Genomic DNA, 22,921 nt, shown 5'->3' on the forward strand with positions numbered 1-22,921 from the left:
TATGTACCCCCTTATGTCTTGTACTCATGTTAAAACTTGATCATCTACTTGCTCTTTTCTCTGGTTGAGATACAGCATTCGAGGATTAACTATCATGAAATCTTCTATTTTTGCAGGCGCGGAGACATGTAGTAAATGGTCAGAACGAACTTTTTGGTAGGGTGACGCCCTCCTGTAGATGTCAAATGGAATTTCTGGTGTTTTCTGGTCAGGGGAGAAGTCTCTTGCGTGAAGATTGATCTTTTGTTATAAGTCCTTGCTAGTTATTAATGCACTTTGTTCTATTTAGCTGCTCTAAGGTTTTCTGTGCAATTTACCGAATTTGTACTTATATACAATTCCTGAAAAGCTATATTCCGCCGTTCCTTGTTTGTAAGATTGGTCCTCTGCATTTTCCTCCAGTTCTACAGTAATAAAAAATATTCTCTTTAGTTTGCATGCTTATGTACTACCATAATGTAGCCATTTATCAGTTCGGTCTTTAGCAACATACTGAAACTTGGAATCCATTTCTAGAACAGAAAAACGATTATCATCATTTTTATTAAGCTGTTAATGGAATAACGACTTCTCAACTATGTGCAGTCCTGTCCTATGTATACGGTACTAATTCTTTTCATGATGTCATTATTTGTTTCTCACATAATCCAAGTTGCCAACGGATTTTGTCCCTGTTGAAGTGTGGCTTGTTCTTATCTGGTTCCCCTTCTCTGCGCTTGCCCGATAATTTCCCATCAAACCTTTCTTGGTTCCATCCTTTCAATAATTGACTTCCTCTGGTTATGTCTTCTCTGTCATTGCGCTGTTGCACATGTCATTTCAGCATAGTTCCTCATTATTACTCTATCGCTTGTTTGGATAGTTGTTACATATTGTTTCATAATGTATGGTATTGTATTTTACTGTACTGTTTTGATGGACGGATTCTAGATTCAATCTGCTTTGCCTATAGGATGGCTTAAGTGCTAAGCAAAATCTGAAAAGGTTGTGAAGAAGATACAAACAGTAGAGAAATATCTATAGTCCGGCTTTGTGTCATGTGACCTTGTTATTTAGTCCAGTTGCATTTTCTTAAAACGCAGAACCAAATTTGTATTGTCATGTTATGGCGATGGAGAACTGAAACTCGGTCTTTTTGTTTTTCTACTCTTTTAGCCACCTTTCAAATTCAAGTGAAAAAACTGATGGAAGCAATACTTTCTTGAAGAATTAAGCATGTGGGAAAACAATTCACAAGAAATAGGACAGAAATAAATACTAGTAAATCGAAATAGTTTTGTATTTAACAGCCAAAAAAAAATCTGAATGTTTGTCCGGGGGAAAAAGAAAGAAAACATAAGCATTGTACTAGTTAATCGAAACGCTTCAGTTTTGTATTTAACTATAATATAATATTAATCTCTGAATTTTTCATTACAGTGCACCTGCTATTTAATTTCCAAAAGATGCTAAACTGTTGTTTACATCCTCTCTTTCCCTCTTAGTTGACAAGGAGACATAGCAAACAATATTAACATACTAGGGTCATTAGACTGGTTTTTTTTTTTTTTAAGCAAATATTCATATATATCCTTCGCTCATCCAAAAATAGATTAAAGTGTCTGCATAATTTACAAATTCAATTAAGCAAATCTGGTGCCTTATCAAGCAGGTGCTTTTCAAACAAAGGGTGACTGGGACAAATCTGGCGGTGCTTTTCCAGGGAAAAGGCGGGTGCGGTCGAGGCTGGAGTGAGGTGCAGAGCAACATGATCGAACGTTCAGGAAATTCTTTGGTAGCGCACTTCTAAAACTCTTCCTCTTCGTTTCTCTCTTCCCCTTCTTGCCCACCAGCACCTGTATGAAAATGTGAGACAAAATTTACATTTTTGCTAATCCTACTTTTGGTTTATATATGCCATATTGCCAATATCATCAGTTCTGTTTATGTTTAGCTGCTCAAGTATTTGTGCTATTTTGGCCTCAAACGAAATCTGTTTTGTTAACCTTCCTTTAGATGCCTGTTATGTGTTTGTAAAGCCCCCGAGAGTTAAATCTTTACTGTTAAAAAACTCAAAAGTAAAGAAATGGCTGCAGATTTGTTTATGATGATGGCACATAATACAACAACAATTCTGCCGCATTTCCAAGATGGTTGGGATTGACGGTATGAACCCGCATTAATCATGCAGTTTCATATAGAATTGTATCAATCCAATATTTGAAAAACTAACTTCTTTGACACTAGAAGCTTTCCACATTAAATTAGTATGATTTAAATTTGACGAGTTCAACATTTAAGATTCTTAGCACTGAACTAAAATCATGGGTTCATATTTAATTACTTGTAGTAGTTTTGACATATATTTCTCTACATGCTTCGTGTCCAAAATAGTGTGTCAGTCTAATGTATTGCACAAAGGGTCAGGCTACATCTGTGTCTGATCATGCTACTATGTTTTGAATTTAGACGAACTTCTGAATAAACTGGATAATCCTACAGCTTCTAGTTAAGAATTGCAACATCTCTGTCATAAGAAGACGGAAATAGTTTTAACTGTACTGAGAAAGAGCAAAGATAACTGTTTTAATGAGCTACAAAGTCTGTTGATAATTCTGAGTTTCAATAACTAAAACCATCTAACAGCAATCTTATGGAGGTTGGAACATTGCCAAAGTGCACATATTTTCAATTGGTCTTTTTAGAGATGTCTTTGGTCCTTCTAGCAAAAGAGGGTCCCCATCTCTGGCATGCATACATCTTCAATAACGCCATTTATACCAAGGAAGATAATATCCAAACCGTTTATATTTGACAGAAATTAAAGAATCACATGCATATATACCTTTGTTGATGGTATGCTGGTAGCAGCAATAGGGGTTGTTGGTTTAGTAGCTGCAATTGGGGTTGTGTTCCTAATGACATCCTTGTTACCTGCATTGCAAATTAAATGATTAAAGAGGAAAATTAGGAAGCAAAAATCTATGATGGGCCAGGCAGTGGCGTGCCGAGCTATGAGTGTATATATATAAGGCGATTCAAAAACAAAAACGTATAAGTTTTCGATGAAGGGAATTCAATTGAACCCCCGATCATCACCTAACTTGGCCCTTGAAGCCAGGGAGTCTCTTTAGCTTTTCTCCCAGTGTATTTCATGCTCTTGCACTTGCATATTTTTGGGAGTCGTATATAATGACATTTTTATGGTTTCTATTAAAATATAAATACGTACCAATTATTACTTCCTTAATCTTCTTGTCTTCAACATTGTTATTTGTGAAATATATTCTAAAACTTGGTGAACCAGGACAAACATCACCACCCTCCTCAACATGAGTACGCTTTATCATCCTCTCATCATCTTTATTATCATCATCATCTTCATCTTCAACATCTCCATGATCCCCGTCTTCTTCATCTTCTTGAACAATTGCTTCTATCAATTTACCCACCCTTTCTTGTTCATCTGCTTCTAGTTTTTTCATATCCTTAATTACATACTCCCCTTTTTCTAGGCTTCCTTCTAATTTGTCATCTTCGTCTATAACATACGAAAGCAATTCTTTCTTTGAAGGTGTAGATTGTTTTGTTCGCCTTCTAAAACGTCTTCTTTTCCTCATGTCATGTAAACGATGAAGGAAGTTTGGGTGGATCCTAGTTGGTGTGGCCATGCCATTGGCTTTTACCGTAGAGACTTCGCCGCCCATTTTTCAAGATTATATAAGACAGACCGATAACAACAATAATTATACCTCAATTCCAAGCAAGTTAGGATCGACGAAGATTGCAATGGGATGAAAGTCAGCATAAAACTAGCTAATTAATAATAAGGTAGGCCAAAGACAATGACGGTAAAATATTATTTGAGAATGATGAAGAATGAGGATTACTATTTGATCATTCAAGTTGTTGAAGGAAATGATGAGGAAATGAAAATTTGTTGATTCCTAAACACATTCTTTATTATAGGGGTAAAAGGAATATCCTAAAAGAAGAGGAGATTTTGACTATGTTTAAATTTTTCTCTACTTTTAGCTAGGAACTTACTATAATCAATGATGAGGGGTTTATCCACCTTCAAGAAAGAGGCGTCTAGGGTATTCAAGAATTGAATGCATGTATTCTGAGTTTTAATTTCTCGACATGAAACTGTTTTTATAATCAAGATGGAATATGAAGAATATGGTTTAAAGGGCTTGAACTTTCCACTTTTGCATATATGGTTTGAATGTGAAGATCTCTTGTGAGGCTAACGGAAATGTGGATAAATTAGCACGTAGATTTCGGAATGTTTGACTTAATTTCAAAGCAAAGATTAATAAAAAGACAAATTAACAAATGGTTTTTCGAAAAATAGGAAAGTTTAGCTTCAAGAATCTCGAGCTTATGTATAGATTATTAGACTATTAAACCTTGTGAAAAGAATTATAAAAATAAATTAAAGAATGCTTCAAGCTCAACCCGTCGCAATAGGGATGGTAAAATGATTCAATTGAATGTGAAGCTCGGGTAAGAAAATATTAAATAAAGTGGGTTGAGAACCATGAGATTTTTCGGTTTAAATTCTAGCGGAGGTAAAAATACTAGGTGATTTTTCCCTATTTATATAATGCCTTGAAGGACAAAGTTATCTAGTATATATGTGGGTGGGAGCTAGCAGAACTTGTGAAATTAGTCGGGATGCGCGCAAGCTTGCGTGAACATCACTATTTTTTACAAAAAAGAGTAGTTGAATAAGTATAAGCTTGCCACTGTGGTAACTGGTAATTACTCCTCCATTCTCAATTAGAGGTCTCAGATTTGAGTCGAGAATATGAAGTTACCAGTAATAGATTTTTTCACACATAGTTTACTGTTTTTTATTTTATTTACACAAGTTAATTAGACCGAAAATGTTTTCCTGTTTAGATCATTAGTTTTCATAGGAAGTTACCTCAAAATTAACGACAAAATGCAATGTGGGATGATGATTGGCTGTGAGAATTCTGGATAAGAATAAAAAATCCACTACAATTTCTCTTGGTTAGCAAGAAATCTCATATATTTAGAAAGTTGAATAAAACGAAACCAATACCTGGAAATCGAAATGGTAATTGGTACTATATATGTTGAACATGTCAGCAGGAATTTTAGAAATATTAAATGCCTGGTGTTGAAAACCTGAAAATTTTAGCATTAAGAATATACATTCCCCTACATTAAGAAATGAATTTAATTAAAGTATATATGATCAGAATTTTCATTCATGAAATGTCTTTGGAGATGTCTAACACGCAAGTTTTGGTAAGGCTCAATTTGCCTGGGGTCCTCAAGGATAGGTTCTCATATAAAATCTCAAGGACAAAATCAATTATTTTTAAAGGAAAAGAATATTTTTAGTACAAGCTTAAAATAGTAAACACTATTCTATTTAGAACTAGTATTTAATTTTTATACATTAACAGTTTGAAAAAATTATATATGTTCTCATATAAAATCTCAAGGACAAAATCAATTATTTTTAAAGGAAAAGAATATTTTTAGTTCAAGCTTAAAATAGTAAACCCTCTTATATTTAGATACTAGTATTTAATTTTTATACATTAACAGTTTGAAAAATTTATGTATCATGATGTCAATTAAAAGTAATTTTTCTGATAAATAATGGGAGTACTAAAAATAATAACTAACATACTACCCCAAATTAAAGCTCATCGGAAGTTCTAAACCTTGTTCATTTGTAGTAATATATATATTTTTTTCTATCTCTAATAACATTCTCCTTCTCTCACGAACATATTTTTTGCATCTTAAGTCTTTTTTTTTTTTTTTTTGAGCGGATTTCCCTTCATTTGGGGTGGTCTTTAATTTTGCCCTTCAAATTGGTGGTCTTTAAGTTTTGCCCCTCAAATTGGTGGTCTTTAATCTTTAGGCCCTGCTTTTGTAAATTCTGTCTTAGGCAGGGGACAAAAATTAAAGACCACCAATTTACGGGGCAAAAATTAAGGACCACCCCCAGCGAAGGCCAATCCTGCAACTTGCCCATGTTATGAGGACTTCCACTGGGTGGCCTTCTCTACAGAGTCGGAGCTAGAATTTGAGGTTTGTGGGTTCCGAATTCAAACCCTCTAAGTTACTGGATTCTAAATTACTAATTTATACATATTACATAAATTTCTTAAGGCAAATACAATGTGTGAACAAAAGGTTATAGGTTCGGCCGAACCCGTCTTCGATACTATGGCTCAGCCGGTGCTTCTCTAGTGGAGATTTTCCTTGGCCCACAAAAGAGGCCAAAATCATTTGGCAAAAAAGATGCATGACTCAAAGTATAAAATGAATATATGAACATTGGCTGTTTTCTCTGTTAAGAAACAGAAAAATGGAAAAGGTATAACTGGACTGGGTTGTCAATTTCATCCACTATATCTTTACATTTTTCTTTCAAATAAAAATGGGGGAAGGGTAGTGTACTAATATCCTTCTTTATATATATAATTTTAAAAGCACGAATATAAATGTTGGTTGATCAAAATAACCTTTAAATATTGAATGATTTTTATACCATTTTAGTCTAATTTTACCTTATTTTTATTGGTTATTTTGGTAAATAGAAAAAATAATGTAATTAAAAATAGAGTCCAAAACAAATACTATTTCTGAAATTTAGTTCCAAATCTAATTAATTAGTTTTTGCTATCACATTCAAATAAAGAAATATTAAGCCACTAACCTTATTTGTATTGGACTGTTCTTGTGATTGAAGTTTGTGCGTTTAAAACTAACTTAATGGGTTTGAAATCTAAGGTAGTCAGGCTAGCATCCTCTATTAACATATATTTTTGCTGCTAGCTAGAACTCTTCTTTTTATTTTCTTTTTTCACGTTTAGTTCATACAATTCTTTTTTCACTTCAATTTTTTCGAAAGATGTAAATATCCCTAGCCAACATTGATTGTGAGGTCGTCCGGTGATCAACTGAATTTTTTTTTTGAAGAATATACACAAATTCATTTCGACTTTGAAATTTTTGGAAGCTTCTTTTGTTGGAAACTGTAATTACTTTTGCATAATCTTTAAGGAAATGTCAATAGTAAGTTTATATAATTACAAATAATATTATCTAATATTTATTACTATGATTGAGATTGAATGGGATTAACGTGCAACTACGTTTATAGAGATATATATATATATATATATATATATATATATATATATATATATATATATATATATATATATTTTTTTGTTTGAATGATCGCTACATATGTTCATTTCGAGGAAATAAGATCTCTTGGCCTCTTATAATTTGAATAGAAGAAAATGTCTTTTTCAAATCTCTCATGTGTTTTTTCAGATCTCTTATATGTAAAAAATGAATATCTCTTGTAAAAGGGTCATAAAAATAAAACAAGTTTGTAAAGGGCCAAAACACGATTTCTCCCTTCTCGACAGCTATACTTCCACACAATTAAGAAAAGGTCATTTGCACGATTGCCCTTTAAAGGCATTGGCTTGTAACTTTTGCCCCACAGATTGGTGGTCTTTAATTTTTGGCCTTCGCTAAAAATTCCTTGATTTCGGGCTCAGTCAAAAATTAAAAAAAAAAAAAAAAATCGGAAGGGATAGTTTGAATTCGCAAGGCATGCAAAAGTCTACATCAGGCAGAGTTTCAAGCTCTACCTTAAGGTAGAATTTTGCCTTCACCAGAAGGGCATAGTTTTACCTTCAAACATAAGGCAAAACCTCTGCCTTTAAGGCATTTTTTTTTTACTTCGTTGGAATTTTATAAACGTCTGCTTTAAGGCCTAACATTTGGCCGAATAGGCCTAATTTTGGGTAAAAGTTTGCCTTAAGGCCTAACTTTGCTACAAACCTCTACCTTGCAATTTCTTTTTTTTTTTTTTTATTGAGCTGGGGTTCGAACCCAAAACCTCGGGTATTAAGCGAAGAGCAAAAATTGATCACCAATTTGAGAGGAAAAAATTAAGGACTAGTGCCTTTGAAGGGCAATCCGCACAAAAAATGATTAAGAAGCAACACAAAATACTCCTAAAGTGTAAAATATTTATCTGCTCATGCCCCCTCCTAAATTAATTTCGCTTCTTACCCAATCGATCAAAAATATTTATCCGAGTACCCCAAGCTCAAAACCTTTCTCCATGATATCATCTCAGTATATTTATATATCATGATGGTATCATGGAGGACTAAGAGAAGGAATGAAGCAGTCCTCCATGATATCGTCCTAGTATATTATGTACCATGATGGTATCACGGAGGACCGAGGAGTGTCTCATTGAAGGACTGAAGCAGTCCTCCATGATACCATCACAGTATATGTACATAAGATGATGGTATCATAGATGTTTTTTTTTTTTCCCAGAAAAGTGTTTTGAATAAATGAACATAATACCATCTCAGTATATTTATTACCATGTTCGTATCATAATTTTGGGAGCATTTCGGGTATAGTTTCAGGAGCATGAAAGTAAGAGGCTATGGAGAATGAACGGGTAATTATTTTGTTTTCAGAGCACAACGACGTTCTTTTCCCGTGATTAAATGAAAATTTAATAGAGGGGGAATAAAAAGAAAAACTTTGCGGCTTTACATTTTCTTGAGGGTGGGAAACTTTTCATTTCTCGAAAGAGTTTTCCGCTAAAAGAAAGAATAAAATGAGAGCATGTGCAAATGTTCTTTGGGTTCGTATAGTTTTTGCTGCTAACGTATAGAAAAGTGAAATAAAATAAAAAGAAAGAATATATTTAGCACAGAATAACAGTAAAAGAAAGAGTATATACCTTGCTTGCTTCTTCCCCAACCCCTGCTTTTAATTTTTATCATTTTTCAGCAGAAAAATAACAAAAAGTTACTACCTTTTGATTCCAAAAGCTCTTTGATTCGTTCATAGCGCAGCTTCTTCTAGCAAGAAAATTATGTGGAAAAGTTGGAAATAATTCCCTTTTTTTCATTGCATTAGTTGACTTATTTGTCTCGAGAGCGCTTTCTAATTTTCTCATTCACATGCATATTGCATCTGTCTTTTACTATACCTCAGTTCGCTTTTCATCCAATATACTACAGTATATATTACTACATGGAATGAAGATATTATCTCTAACCCTACTTCCTAAAATTATTGAATTATGCACATGTTTTAACTACTAAGTAAAATTGCCATTGAATTTGGTAAATTTTAGGGAAAAGGTCCAGATTTATCCTGTGGCGGGATGTCCATTGTGTTTTATCCGTATATTTTTGTACTAGAAAGTAGAAATTAACTTACAAATATATTGACTGAGCATTCATCCTCAGGAAGTAACAATTTTAAATTAAAAGCTTTGAGCACTCACGCCTTAAACAAAAATTGGGTCCACAATTGGATTTACCCGTTTATTTTGTTAAATATCTTAATTTTATTCCATTATATTTTAGGATCATTCATATCCTTGTCGTTAGCAAATCATCTTGTATTTGAACTTGATTTTCAACCAAGTTTCCGGGTGGATCAGGTCAATTCCACGTGTAAAAATACATCGAAAAAATTAAAATGCAAATTTGCTCTCTACGTTAGATTCTACTCTATATTTGAAGTTACTATCTGTCAGGGAAAAATCAAATACTATAAGATTAATAATTTTGCTAATGACAATAATTTAAAGATGGCAATATATATGAAAATATTTTGTACAATATAAAGAGCGGATACTTTTAACCATTTCCCGATAATTTATACTTGCTTGACTTTTCCATTGATCTTGAGCCTTTCCTTATTACCGTCTTATTTCTTAATTGAGTTTAAGTATATATTGTCAGTCTATATTTACATCATCATATCATCTTTACATGTTATAGCAAATAATATATTTTTATTTTCAAGATGTTAAATCCCAAACTTATAAAGTCTTACTTGTAGGTATTCTCTGAATAATCTGCCGATGTAAAAAATTATTTACGCACAAATAGTATATAAAACTTAAATTCTTCTTAATTTTCGAGTGGGCCTTTGTCCTTTGTACCAGCTTTGTTTGTTCTGAAATCTTCTGGCTTTGACATTACTTTATCAAATTTGAGAGCAAGAAACAAAAAGTGGATTATTTCTTTTTCTGATAATTAAAAAAACCTACCACTATATGTATGTGCATTATTTACGGTATAAAATTAGCGCTTGAATGAGTTTAGCTTTTAATTATTCTAAAGGATGAAATACGTGCTAAAGCGAAAAATACAGTACTAAAAGATACACAAGTACTCTTCATTAAGCACGTGGACTAAATATAGTCAATGTCGAATAATATTGCGATAGAAAGAAAATAAAATTTATCTACGGTACATCAAAGCTAATTAAGGTTCGTGTGTTCAGGCGCAAGGCTTTCTTGCATTGGTACACAGGTGAAGGAATGGATGAAATGGAGTTCACTGAAGCCGAGAGCAATATGAATGATTTGGTTGCAGAATATCAGCAATACCAGGATGCTACAGCAGATGATGAGAAAGAGTATGATGAGGAGGGCGCTGAGGAACAGTATGAATCCTAAAAACGTTTTCAAAATTCAATATTGTTGCTTTGTTCAGTTTCTGCTAAGTGGACTTGTTATTGTTTCATATTGTCTTCTCTTCATCTGAACTTTCTGTTTGGTTTGTTGAGAAATGAAATGTCTTTTATTGGTCTAAAAAAAAAAAAAATTAAGGTTCGTGGAGTATATATAAGTGAGAATGCAGTTAACCCTGACGACGTATGAGAACCCAAAAAAAAAAAAAAAAAAACACTCAGTAGTAGTAAAAAAAAAATTGTTTCAAAGAAAACAACAAAATATTATTATTGCATCGAAGATATTGGAAGTACATCAAAGAGGTCGGTTAGTAGCTTCTTCATGTTGATCGACTAGAGTAGTTGGACTTGAAGAAACCTCACTTGAATCATCATTACTCAAAGAAGAAGAGCAAGAGGAAGCAGCCAAATCTCCCCTCATAAAATCATAATACAATATCGGTTTTGCTATTTGGACATGCTCACTAGCCTTGTAACAATTTTCATCACCAGCCTCAAGAATTTCTTGATCACATTTTCCATTTCGTTTCTTCAAGAATATATGACAAAGAACCCAGTTGCCAATTTGAACCAAGGAACTCTGCAAATGCAAATTAAATATAGATAATTTAGATTAAATATTTGACATGGGATAATTCAATGCAACTATTTATTTGGGACATGAAATAGAGCTTTAAAAACCACCCCACGAGTCCCAAGCTAAACTATTTAAAGTCGAATTATGACAATAGACCGACATTACTTCCATGTACGAAATTCTGCTTACGCTCTTGATATGATATTATACACTAAAATAGTTTTGCTTACTTTTAAACTTAGAAGAGAAAATTAGATACCTGAGAGGGATTCTTGAAATTGGAGGGTGGATTTTTGGGGAGAACAAGGCGATATTCATGCATAATCCAATCGGTTCTTGAAGCATTTTGACTCTTTCCTTTATAGAAAACAAGAGTCTTTTTCATCCCTAGGATTGGCTTTCTTTTAGAGCATGTTATTTGTTTGTCTAAACCAGTTGGTTTCCAATAGCCACCTAACGTTGCCCTGTTCGCTCTATTACCATTCCTATATTTAGCTTCCTTGTTGCTGAAGAAATATCTATCCTGCTCCATATCTCCTGTATCATCAAAGTAAATGCATCTTATTAGCAAAATCAGTTTTAACGTCAAAATAAAAGTCGGCGCAAACTGTCTTGCTTATTTAACTATATATAGGGGAATCAATAATTCAGTTCGATTAAGTTTCGTTGGATCAATTTTCAAAGAATATTTAACCATGCATGCATATGCAAGTCGCATGTAATTGTGTCCTCGTGTGATGCAATTTTTAAACCCTAAAGTACTATTCTTGATTAGTTCAGGGTCGAACTCTGTAATCTTTACCTAGATGCTTTTCTCAATGATATTTTATGGAGTAGTACTTTCTATCAACTAGCAAACCATTTTGCTTGTACACCAATCTGAAACTTTAACTTAAGGACAATTCTTTCAAACTCTAAACCAAGTTATTTGCTAACATAAGGATTATGACAGGAAACACTTTCTAAGAAGAATTTTGGAAAGAGCAAAATGAAGAAATTAAGTAAGGAAAAGAAGAAAGAACAAAGTTAATTAATTACCAGGCAAATCCCATGGGTCGTGCTTGCAAATATTGATTTCAGGAATAATAGAAGCTGGCAAAGGGCAAGAAAATGTTTTGCGAATCAAATATTGAAACACAATCTCTTCATCAGTTGGCTGAAATCGAAAACCAGGTGGAAGCTTTATTGCTCCATCTTTCACAAAGTTGAACTTGTCCATCAATTAAATCTTCTACTTACTGGAGACTAATTTAATTATCAGTAAGCAAATCCTTGTGCTAATCAACTTGACAAAACTCTCTCAATGTTTTTAGTTATAAGATGGAAATTAATTAATGCCAGATAGAAGGAATTAAGGAGAGCTACGGGTGAGTAGAAGCAGCAGTATGTAATGACTATTTATAGTAAGAGCAAAGCAAAGGGATTTTTCTATACGCAGCTTTTTTTGTCTTTCTAAGGTGTAGAGGGGTGGAACCCTTCCTGATCATGGGACAAAAGTATCTTTTCTTTTTATATTAAAAGTAAACAAAGTTTGAACTCTTAATCCTTACGATTCCTTGCGTTGCGTATGCTTCTATTAGAAGTTCCAGCAGCATATATGTCAACACAAACTAATCTCCCAATTACCTTTCATGTTCCTTCTATATCCAAAGAGTTTAGTTTTACTTATTCACTATTAAATTAGAAAAGTTTAAATTATGTATACAGTCGCTATAATTGATTTTATACACCATTATGTCATTGTCTATCGCAACATTACACAATTTCATATTTTAAGGAGGTATACCTGTAAACACCGTTTGGATGACAACAAGATAGTGCAAAAGAATTCTTTACACCAATGGTATATATAATTTAAACTTTTATAAAAAAAATTATATAGGTAGGTCATGTAAGATAGATTATTAATATTACTTGGTACAATATGTTAATCATGCCTGATAATGCAAGAAATTATTTATAATTCATAAATGTTCTGATAGAAACTAAGCTTCCACCAGAACAAATAAGGGACCAGGTACCTTATATGTTCCCTCAAGTTAAAACAGAAAGTAAACAAGATACGATGTTTACGTGGAAAAATCCTTGCTCAAGGGATTAAAAACCATAACCTACCCTATTAGGATTTCCAACTTCACTAACTGAGCAACGTCTTTTAGATTACAAGCCTTTTGCAACCAAGGAATTAGCCTACTAATCCCTCCCCTTACAATACCTCTATTGCAAGCACTTACTTGACTAACTCTAGCCAAGAACCAAACTAATTCAACTACCTCTAGCTGAACTTCAACTCACCATAACTAACTATAGTTACGTGCCAACACGAAAAGCTTAATAAACCAAACATCTACAAAAACCCTTCCTAAAAGAAGTATAGGTTTACAATATTTAGACCAAAAGATAAAGATTAAAATAAGCTAGGACTTAAGACATCTTCAGTATTGGGATCTGGTCCTTGGAGTTATTTAGTCTTGATCTTGAGAGCTTTGAGAAGGCAGTGGCGGCTACTCTTTTCAACAATGAGAATAATATGTTTTGAGTTGCTAGGTCAAACAAATGCCAACATGTTGTTTATATAGGGGGCCGAGTGAGGAGCATGTGAGAAGCATGTGACATAGATAGAGACATTGCATGGTCCGTCTGTCCTGTTGTGGCTCTGTAAGTCGGAACAGTGCCGCAGCTTTATAGCTGTCACAGTCGTACAGTGCCCAAGGGACCTGGTCCCTGATTCATATGTCAGTCATCAAAACTCATTAACTCATCAATTTCCCCCTTTTTGATGATGACAAACTCGTAAGTGAAGCTCCCTTGGAAAACCAGATTCCCCCTGCAGATTTGGCCCCAACAACATGTAGCATAAATGTTTTTGTGTTCATTCAGAGAACCAAGTTCCTTTTGCACAAACTAACATTAACACATCTTCCCCCTTTTGGCATCATTGAAAAGATATAAGGATATGCACAAGCAATAAGAAGTTCAGAAACATTGACTAGGTTGCTTGGGCAACGCAGCATGAGTACTAACAGGAACAGCAAAGCACCAATAGAAGCATAGGTAAACAAAATCAGAGAATGTGCCAAGCATACGAAAGATTTAGTATAAAAACATAGTAATCAATGCAATACAAACATACTAGAACAAACGTCAGAATGCCAATATCAAAGAGAGGGAAAAAATATGAAGGAATAGAGGATCAAGGTTGGATAGGGTTGGAAGAACTGGCAGGGTTGAAAGCTTTGAACATCATGTCTAGAGCCCATTTGGATTGGCTTATAAATTGAAAACAACTTATAAGCTGTTTTTAACTTTTTTGAATGTTTGGCCTCCTTAAGCTATTTTGTGCTTAAAATAAGCACAAAAAAATAATTGGGCTTCTTTATGGCGAAAAAACTTTTAACCTTTTTAAGCTCCAAACAGGCTCCTTGTCTAGCATTCGCACCCTTGTGATTAGCCAAGATTTACTCCTGAAACTCGGCAATTTTCTTCATGAGACCGGAGTTAACCTCTCGCACCGTTGCCAACTCTGGTGCTATATCACCACCGGTGATTTAAGCTTGCCTTCTCGCCTTTAACAAAGGTTGTTCTCGACTCGCAACCTCTCGACATCCGCCAAGATCTTTTCATTTGCTTCAATCAGACCAGATATGGTGGATGTGGTCCCTGCTCCTCCTTTTTTTGGAACACATTCACACTCTTCCAGAGTGGACATAGAGAACATTTGCTTCTTGGTCCCTTTGGAGGCTTTACCAAGAGGCACATTGAAATGCTCAAACACTTTGGTGAGAAGAAAGCCATAGGGCAGACCATGCTTACCGTCCTTGATATCCACAACCTTGATCATGTGTTGCAGCATAATGCCAGGTAAGTTGAGCGAATGGCCACCATCCAGAATTTCCATAAGGACCAAGTCCATCCTAGAAGCAATACATCGTTTCTCAGTGCGAGAAAGCATGACCTTGTTCACAAAGTCAAAGAGCAATTGATACTGAGACGTCATTTGTTTCTTACAAACTGTCTCAGTGGTCACATGCTCGCCCCTTTTAACAATGTGAAGTTTGAAGTTGGCAGTAGCCTTGTCTCCCTCCGCAGTCGACTTACTCCAGCAATTGGAACACCAAGAATTGTCCCCAACTGTTCTTCATTTAGTGTGAACTCCACCTGACCAACTTGGAAAACCAATGAGTAGTCATCAGTGTACTAAATATTTACAAAGAAATCGGCTACTTCCTTCTCATAGGCTACTGCAGGACCTTCCATTAGGTGCTCCCGTTCTTGAGCTTTGAGCACTTCCATCAAATCCTCTAACGCTGTGTGGTCGATAATTTCTGGATCAATTACCCTTCCCAATAACACTTTCTGGCCTTGTAGATTACGTTGTCATTCCTTTTCCAGTGCATGCGTACTTTCCATTGAGGAACCAGGTCCTTCGATATTGACTTTCCTCCTTTTTGAAGAACTTGCCTCCTTACTATAACCGTTTTTCTTTTCTGAGGGGATTTTGACACCATCCTCTCCACTGCCACTATTTTATCCTTTTCGCCTTTTGATTTTTGCCTGACCAAGGAGGTTTCCTCCCCCTCTTCTTCGCCATCAGACACAGCAATTACTTTCTCCTCATCCCTCAACTTATCTAGATTTTCAAAGTGAACTCGCCTCCTCCTTTGACTAGTTGTCTTTGCTTTGTTAACCAGTAAGGCAGAGTCTAATCTTGCCTTAGACTTCTGCCTTGTAGTGGGAGGCCTCTTTCTTTGCTTAGAAGAAAGCTTCCTATCAGCAAAATATTTTCTTTTGCTTTCCCTCTTTCTCATTTGCTTAGCATTCCCAGACCTTTGTCTATATACAGACCTCAATATAATATCATCATCAAAACTTAGTTCATCTCCTTTAGAGTTAACCCTTTCAGAGTGGTTAGAGGAACCAGATTCCTCCTCTGAAGAGGCTTTCCGTTCAGGAGTGGTTTCCTTCCATGGAACTACAATTGTAGACACTTGTTGAGAGGCAGATGCTATTGCGGAGGGACCAGGTCCTATGTTCACTACAGTATGACCTAAACTGCTCTGTTCCCCCTGAGTTGAAGCACCCACTTCCTCAGTGCCCAAACCCCCACTGTTTCCAAGTTCAGTGGAGACATTTCTACACTATTCTTTGTTCCATCACCCATTGCCACATTCATATCAAAAACCCCAGAAACATCCACATTTGCAAGAGAAGTTAGATTACCTGAATCTGAAGGAACTTCCCTTAAGTCTCCCTTTTCAATTGCAGTCTATGTTTCCATTCCTTGACTTGTTACCTCCATGCCGTCGTCCTTTGCAATAGCATTGACAAATGTCTCAAGATTGGAAGAGGTCGGCATAGTAGGAGTGCTTTCTTCTGAATTGGGTTTCTCAGAGGATGGGGGAGTAGGCACAAACTTCTTTGGGATTTGGTTTTTACGAGTTCTAGAGAAAACAACAGGTTTTGGAGAAGACGTTATAGGGTTTGGTTCTTTGGGAAGGGAAACGGTGGGAGATGATGAACTCGTTTGTTGGTTGGTTAAAGTACACAGTTTGGGAGAGGAAGGGTTGATTTCTGAGACACTAGAAGGTGGAACTTCGTTGTTGGACATGGTTGAATTGATGAGAGCAGATGGGGACGATGAAGACTGAGTGTTGAGAGTAAAGTGAGAGAGAGAATGAAACTTTTATGGTTGGGTTTTAAATGAGAGTGAAGGAACCGGTTCCTATTTGTAAACAAACCATTTCAATTAAGTCGGGTCGGTTCTGAAAAGGTGTGATGATTCGACATTGGATTGTGAAAGGAAGCGGGGACAAACAATGACATGGCATTTTGACAGTTTAATACTAGCATATAAGTATTGAAAGGACTACTAACCGGAGTTAAGGGGACCAGGTCCTTTAACTACATTGATTTGATAAAGCTTAGGCAAAAACTTCTGAAATATACATAGGCTTCAGTGCTTTGGCTGTCCTGAGAGTGCCATGTGAGTATACCTTTAACAGTATAAGAATGAGTCAGATGTCTCCAAAAAACACTTAGAGCATTGTACATTCTCTCTTGACATAGCCAATCATTGAAGGATAACTAGTGGAGCTTGATCAAGCCCAACTCCAAATGATTTCTTTCAAAATGTTCTCTGCTTAGTGCCTTGGTGAAAATATCTGCAATTTGATCTTTTGTGATGCAGAACTTCATACAGATCAACCCCTTTTCCACATTATCTCTTAGAAAATGATGCCTCACATCAATATGCTTGGTTCTCTTGTGGTGCACCAGATTTTTTGCCATATTCAGGGCACTTGTATTGTCACACATCAAAGGCACACATGCATTAAAGACACCAAAATCCTCAAGTTGTTGTTTGATCCACAACAATTGAGCACAACAAGAGGCAGCAGCCACATACTCAGCCTCAGCAGTAGAGAGAGCCACATAATTATGTTTCCTTGTACCGCATGAGATCAAGCATGACCCCAGAAAATGTTCCATCCAGAGGTGTTATTTCTATCCACCAGGTAACCAGCATAATCAGCATCAGCATAACCAATCAATTCAAAATTGTCTCCAGAGGGATAGAGAAGGACCAGGTCCGGTGAACCTTTAAGATACCGCAAAATTCTTTTTGCAGCTTTCAAGTGAGACTCTTTAGGACTTGATTGAAACCTGGAACACAACCCTACAGTTAGATAGAGCAGTGACCCAATGATACCTCTATACATGGTTTCATTCACCGAGGAACCAGGTTCATCCATATCCAGCTTAGTAGCAGTTCCTATAGGGGTACTAATAGGCTTTGCATTTTCCATTTCAAACCTTTTAAGCAGCTCCTTGATGTACTTTTGTTGACTAATCATGGTGCCCTTTTGAGATTGCTTGACTTGTAGACCCAGGAAGAAATTTAGCTCACCCATGATGCTCATTTCAAATTCACTCCTCATGAGCTCAGCAAATTCTTCACATAAGGAATCAAGAGTAGCACCAAAAATGATGTCATCAACATATACTTTCACGATCAACAGATTCTTCCCTCTCTTCTTTAGGAACAGAGTGTTGTCAATTCTTCCTCTTGTAAAACCATTTTTCAAAAGAAATTTTGACAATCTTTCAATCTTTCATTTAAACTATAGATAGCTTTGTCAAGAAGATATGCCGCTTTAAACCATAAAGCTTTTTTTACAAGGTTAAAGTTTGATATATAGAGATATTGAACTCAGGATGGTCATGACTTTCAAAACCACCGATGGAGGACTTTCAAAGCCAGGAGGTTGCTTGACAAAGACTTCTTCTTCAAATATCCATTAAGAAATGCACTTTTGACATCCATTTGGAACAATTTAAACTCCATATGGGATGCAAATACAATCAGAATCCTGATTGCCTCCATCCTTAACACTGGTGAAAACGTCTCATCATAGTCAATACCCTCTTTTTTATTATACCCTTGAACTACCAGTCTTGCCTTGTTTTTGGTAGTGTTTCCAAACTCATCAAGTTTTTTACGAAACACCCACCTAGTCCCAATCAACGTGCGTTTCACATACATGGGTCTAGGAACCAGGAGCCACACCTTGTTCCTTTCAAATTGATGAATCTCTTCTTGCATAGCACTAATCCAGTCAGCATTTTTCAATGCCTCCTAGATGTTTTTGGGCTCAATTTGGGAAATGAACGCGGAGTAGGCAAACATGTTTCTTGCCTTAGATATGTTTGGATGCCAGAGTTCAAAGAAGTGATTACATTCTCAAGAGGTGAGAATTTTTATGTTTTTTTAGCTGGGTACTTGAATTTCGCTGTTTGAGGGACCAGGTGCCTCCGCATTGGAACCATCATTTACATCTAGAGATGCATGATCTCCACTTCTCTGATCAGCACTGGAGTGCTTAACACAATATCAACAACTCTATCTTCGGCCTCAAGTGGAGTGATAGAGGGACGGGGTACCTTTGCATCATCTATAAGATCTGTTGCATCTTCTTCATTACTTACTTCAACTTGATTCATCATTTTCTTTCCATTGGTATTTCCAAGACCTCATTTGGAATTGAAAGGTCTCCATGATCTGCCTCATCCCTTTGTATCCTTTTGCTCCCCAACTCATCTGTTTCATCAAAGATCACATGCACACTTTCCCATAATTTGAGTTCTCTTGTTGAAAACTTTATATGCCTTGCTGTAGGAAGAATATCCAAGAAAGATTCCTTCATCACTCTTAGCATCAAACTTTCCTAAGGCTTCCTTGCCATTATTAAGAATCAAACATTTGCATCCAAAGGCCTTAAGGTAAGTTAGCTTGGGTTTCTTTCCATTTAGCAGCTCATAGGGAGTCTTTTCAAGCAAAGATCTAATCATGCACCTATTGATCAAGTAACAAGCTGTGTTGATAGCCTCTGCCCAGAAGCTTTTGGCCACATCACTAGCAATTAGCATTGTTCTTGCCATGTCTTCAAGAGTCCTGTTTTTCCTTTCCACAACACCATTTTGCTGAAGTGTTCTGGGAGCAGAGAAGTTGTGACCAATCCTATTTCAGCATAGAATTCATTAAAATTTGCATTGTCAAATTCAGTGCCATGATCAGATCTTATGCTTACAACTTGATATCCCAACTTCACTTGAATCTGTTTTATGAAGGCTAAAAACACAGGGAATGTTTCATCCGTGTTTCTTAAACACAAGGTCCACGTGAATCTTGAAAAGTCATCAACAATTTCAAAAATGTACTTCTTTCCACCTTTACTTTGAATCTTCATAGGCCCACAGAGATCCATATGAAGAAGCTCCAGTAGCTTAGAGGTTCTTACTTCCTTCTTTGGTTTAAAAGAGGTTCTGACTTGCTTTCCTTTTATGCATGCATCACACACTTTGTGATCTTTGAACTTAACATTTGGTAGCCCACGAACCAGGTCTTTTGCCACCAGTTTGTTCAGCAAGGGGAAGCTTGCATGTCCTAATCTTCTAAGCCACAACTCAACATTATCATCCCCAGCACTGAGACATGTTAAATCACCATCATCAGATGAGCCAAAGTCTGTTGCATAGATGTTCTTGATCTTTTGTTGTTAGTACCACTTCTCCAGATTTGAGATTGGTGATAGTGCACACATGAGACAAGAACTCCACTTTGTTTCCTTTGTCACATATTTGTGACACACTCAGCAGACTGTAGCTTAGACCCTTCACGTAGTAAACATTTTAATAGCGTAGGAAAGTGTCTTGCCAATTTTGCCAATACCAAGAATATATCCTTTCTTCCCATTACCAAATGACACACTCTCACCTTTCAAGGCCTTGAGTGAGAGAAAATTTTCCATCCTTCCGGTCATGTGCTTTGAAACCGAATTAAGACACCGACATATAAACGTTATTAGTTACGTACCACTATCAACAAACTATTTTTGACTGCCCCCTCTCACCCTGGCCTGCACACAATGTTACTGGTCAGTCTTAGGAACCCAAGCTAACTTGGGTCTCTTGTAGTCATAGAATGGATAAATAAGAGCTTCATTCACCCATGCAGGCAGCACAGATTTCATTTTGTGGGACCAGGTCCAGCCATCTCTGTTTCTATGCATGGACTGAAATCTTGCTTTGCAAGAGTCCTTATAATGACCAGTGTTGGGTGCAAAGCCAGTTATCCGCTACAGAAACATACTTGTTGTGAGGGTTAAATGGGGTCTTGGTTTTTTTTTTATAACCAACCCACTATTTGCCATTATTACCCTTGCACATAATAGCCACTTTGTCAGAGGAATAAGTCCAATGAAGAGACTTATCAAGTTCAGATTTCACGCGGCTTAGATCCTCTTGAAGTTGCCTATTTCTTTCTAGCTCACTAGAGAAGTTCATTTTAGACATTTTGAGTTCACTATCAAGCTCAAAATAAATCTCACTTCCCACTTGTTTTCCCTTAGAAGGAGTATTCACCCATTTGTTCATCTGACTAAACAACAAGGCATTATCCCTAGTTAGCACTTCAACTTGTTCCTTTAAGTCCACAATGTTTACTACCATATCATCCCTTACTTGTTCTAATCCGTCAATCTCTTCATTTAGAACATTTCTCTCATTGATAAGGTTATGATAGGTATCAATTAGCATATTTGCAAGAGATATTAATTTTTTTTGAGAGTAAGTTTTCAGATTCTTTTGAACAACAAAGAAATTTGCCTCTTCATTCTCATCATCATCCTCATCTTCCAACTTGGCCATGAGTGAAAAGATGGACTCATAGTTCACAAGTTCATCTTCAATAGCCATAATGGAGATATCCCCTATATCTTCATCATCAGATTTACTGGCGAAGTCTCCCCAAGCAGCTAGAGCCTGCTTTACCAAGTTGTCGGCCACATCTCTTCTGTTGAACTTCTTATCAGGGACCTGGTTCCTCCTCACTCCCTTGTCAAATTTTTTGTAATAGTCTTGCTTATGGAGAGGGCATTCCTTGATGTAGTGACCAGGCTTTCCACATTTGTGACATAAGTCATTCTGTTTAAAGTTCTTGCTAGAGCTTCCCATCTTAGAGAATCCACTATTTTTACGAATCATCTTATGGAACCTTTTTGTAATGTAGGCCATATCAGACTCATCATCACTTGAGTCACTTTTGGCCGCCTTCAGGACCAGGTTCTTCTCTTTCTTTGGCTCCCGTCTCTCAAGCTCTTCTTCTTCTTTACCTCATAAGTTTTGACATTTCCAATCAAGTCAACAATGGCCATTTTCTCCAGATCTTTGGCTTCTGTTATGGCATTAACTTTACTTTCCCAAGATCCTGGCAGAACGCCAAGTACTTTTCGAACTTGCTTGTTGATTGGAATGACTTCGCCAAGAGAGTGAAGCTCATTGATAATGAAGGTGAAGCGAGTGTGCATATCCTGAATCGACTCATCGTCCTTCATTCTGAATAGTTCATACTCAGTGGTGAGTATGTCTATTTTGGACTGCTTGACTTGAGAGGTTCCTTCATGAGTTGTCAGAAGAGCTTCCCATATTTCCTTGGCAGTTTCATAAGATGAAACACGATTATATTCATCTGGTCCAATACCGCACAGTAAAATCTTCTTTGCCTTAAACCCCTTTTCAATGACTTTTCTATCAGCTTTGGTATATTCTTTCCTGGATTGTTCCTCTTGCTTTCCAGACTTAGCATCAGTCTTTGTAGGAACAAAAGGACCATCAAGAATGATGTCCCAAAGCATAGAATCTTCAGCCATCAAATAGTCGTGCATTCTAGTTTTCCACCATCCATAGTAATTTCTATTAAATCTTGGAGGCCTCGTGGTTGACTGTCCTTTCTCAAAGTTTGGTGGAGCAGCCATAATGAGAGATCCTTTCTAGGTGTTACCCTTTTAGAAAGAACCCGCTCTGATACCAATTGATAGAAACTAAGCTTCCACCAAAACAAATAAGGGACCAGGTACCTTATTTGTTCCCTCAAGTTAAAATAAAAGTAAACAAGATACGATGTTTACGTGGAAAAATCCTTGCTCGAGGAATTAAAAATCACGACCTACCCTAGTAGGATTTCCAACTTCACTAACTGAGCAACGTCTTTTAGATTATAAGCCTTTTGCAACCAAGGAATTAGCCTACTAATCCCTCCTCTTACTGTACCTCTATTGCAAGCACTTACTTGACTAACTCTAGCCAAGAACCAAACTAATTCAACTACCTCTAGCTGAACTTCAACTCATCATAACTAACTATAGTTACGTGTCAACACGAAAAGCTTAATAAACCAAACACCTAGAAAAACCCTTCTTAAAAGAAGTGTAGGTTTACAATATTTAGACCAAAAGATAAAGACTAAAATAACCTAGGACTTAAGACATCTTC

At 36.1% G+C, this 22,921-nt stretch overlaps 3 protein-coding genes across 5 annotated transcripts in view; 1 reads left to right on the top strand and 2 right to left on the bottom strand.

The window, feature by feature from the left end:
* The window catches only part of LOC132056209 (uncharacterized), a 3,401-nt gene extending 2,959 nt beyond the window's left edge, over nt 1-442 (top strand). For 2 of the 3 annotated variants that reach the window (XM_059448301.1, XM_059448303.1), the window contains exon 2: nt 117-442. The gene's annotated coding sequence lies outside the window, so the exon portion shown is untranslated. The remainder of the gene's footprint in view (nt 1-116) is intronic. The other variant, XM_059448302.1, reaches the window with a different exon arrangement.
* Nucleotides 25-4,284, bottom strand: LOC132057601 (uncharacterized). Its single transcript, XM_059450227.1, has 7 exons — nt 3,212-4,284; nt 2,825-2,913; nt 1,665-1,835; nt 661-802; nt 453-512; nt 337-404; nt 25-240 (listed from the first exon to the last, which is right to left on the bottom strand). The coding sequence occupies exons 1-7, from the start codon at nt 3,684-3,686 to the stop codon at nt 25-27; spliced, it is 1,221 nt and encodes a 406-aa protein (XP_059306210.1). The 5' UTR covers nt 3,687-4,284.
* A 6,470-nt stretch (nt 4,285-10,754) lies between these two features.
* LOC132056210 (NAC domain-containing protein 83-like) lies at nt 10,755-12,511 on the bottom strand. The gene is made up of 3 exons (XM_059448304.1): nt 12,131-12,511; nt 11,352-11,629; nt 10,755-11,095 (listed from the first exon to the last, which is right to left on the bottom strand). The coding sequence occupies exons 1-3, from the start codon at nt 12,309-12,311 to the stop codon at nt 10,811-10,813; spliced, it is 744 nt and encodes a 247-aa protein (XP_059304287.1). The 5' UTR covers nt 12,312-12,511; the 3' UTR covers nt 10,755-10,810.
* Between the last annotated feature and the right edge of the window lie 10,410 nt (nt 12,512-22,921).

The sequence above is a fragment of the Lycium ferocissimum genome, chromosome 5 (genome assembly GCF_029784015.1).
Source record: "Lycium ferocissimum isolate CSIRO_LF1 chromosome 5, AGI_CSIRO_Lferr_CH_V1, whole genome shotgun sequence".
Classification (NCBI taxonomy): Eukaryota; Viridiplantae; Streptophyta; class Magnoliopsida; order Solanales; family Solanaceae; genus Lycium; species Lycium ferocissimum.

Excerpts from the sequence above, each read along its gene's own strand:
- LOC132057601 (XM_059450227.1), bottom strand. The coding sequence starts at position 3,686 with ATGGGCGGCGAAGTCTCTACGGTAAAAGCCAATGGCATGGCCACACCA. Across the intron at positions 513-660 it reads CTTCAACAGGGACAAAATCC|AAATGGATTCCAAGTTTCAG; the intron begins GTTGGCAACTTG and ends TTTCTGTTCTAG. Across the intron at positions 405-452 it reads TGATAAATGGCTACATTATG|AACTGGAGGAAAATGCAGAG; the intron begins GTAGTACATAAG and ends TTATTACTGTAG.
- LOC132056210 (XM_059448304.1), bottom strand. The coding sequence starts at position 12,311 with ATGGACAAGTTCAACTTTGTGAAAGATGGAGCAATAAAGCTTCCACCT. Across the intron at positions 11,630-12,130 it reads CGACCCATGGGATTTGCCTG|GAGATATGGAGCAGGATAGA; the intron begins GTAATTAATTAA and ends TTGATGATACAG. Across the intron at positions 11,096-11,351 it reads ATTTCAAGAATCCCTCTCAG|AGTTCCTTGGTTCAAATTGG; the intron begins GTATCTAATTTT and ends TTGCATTTGCAG.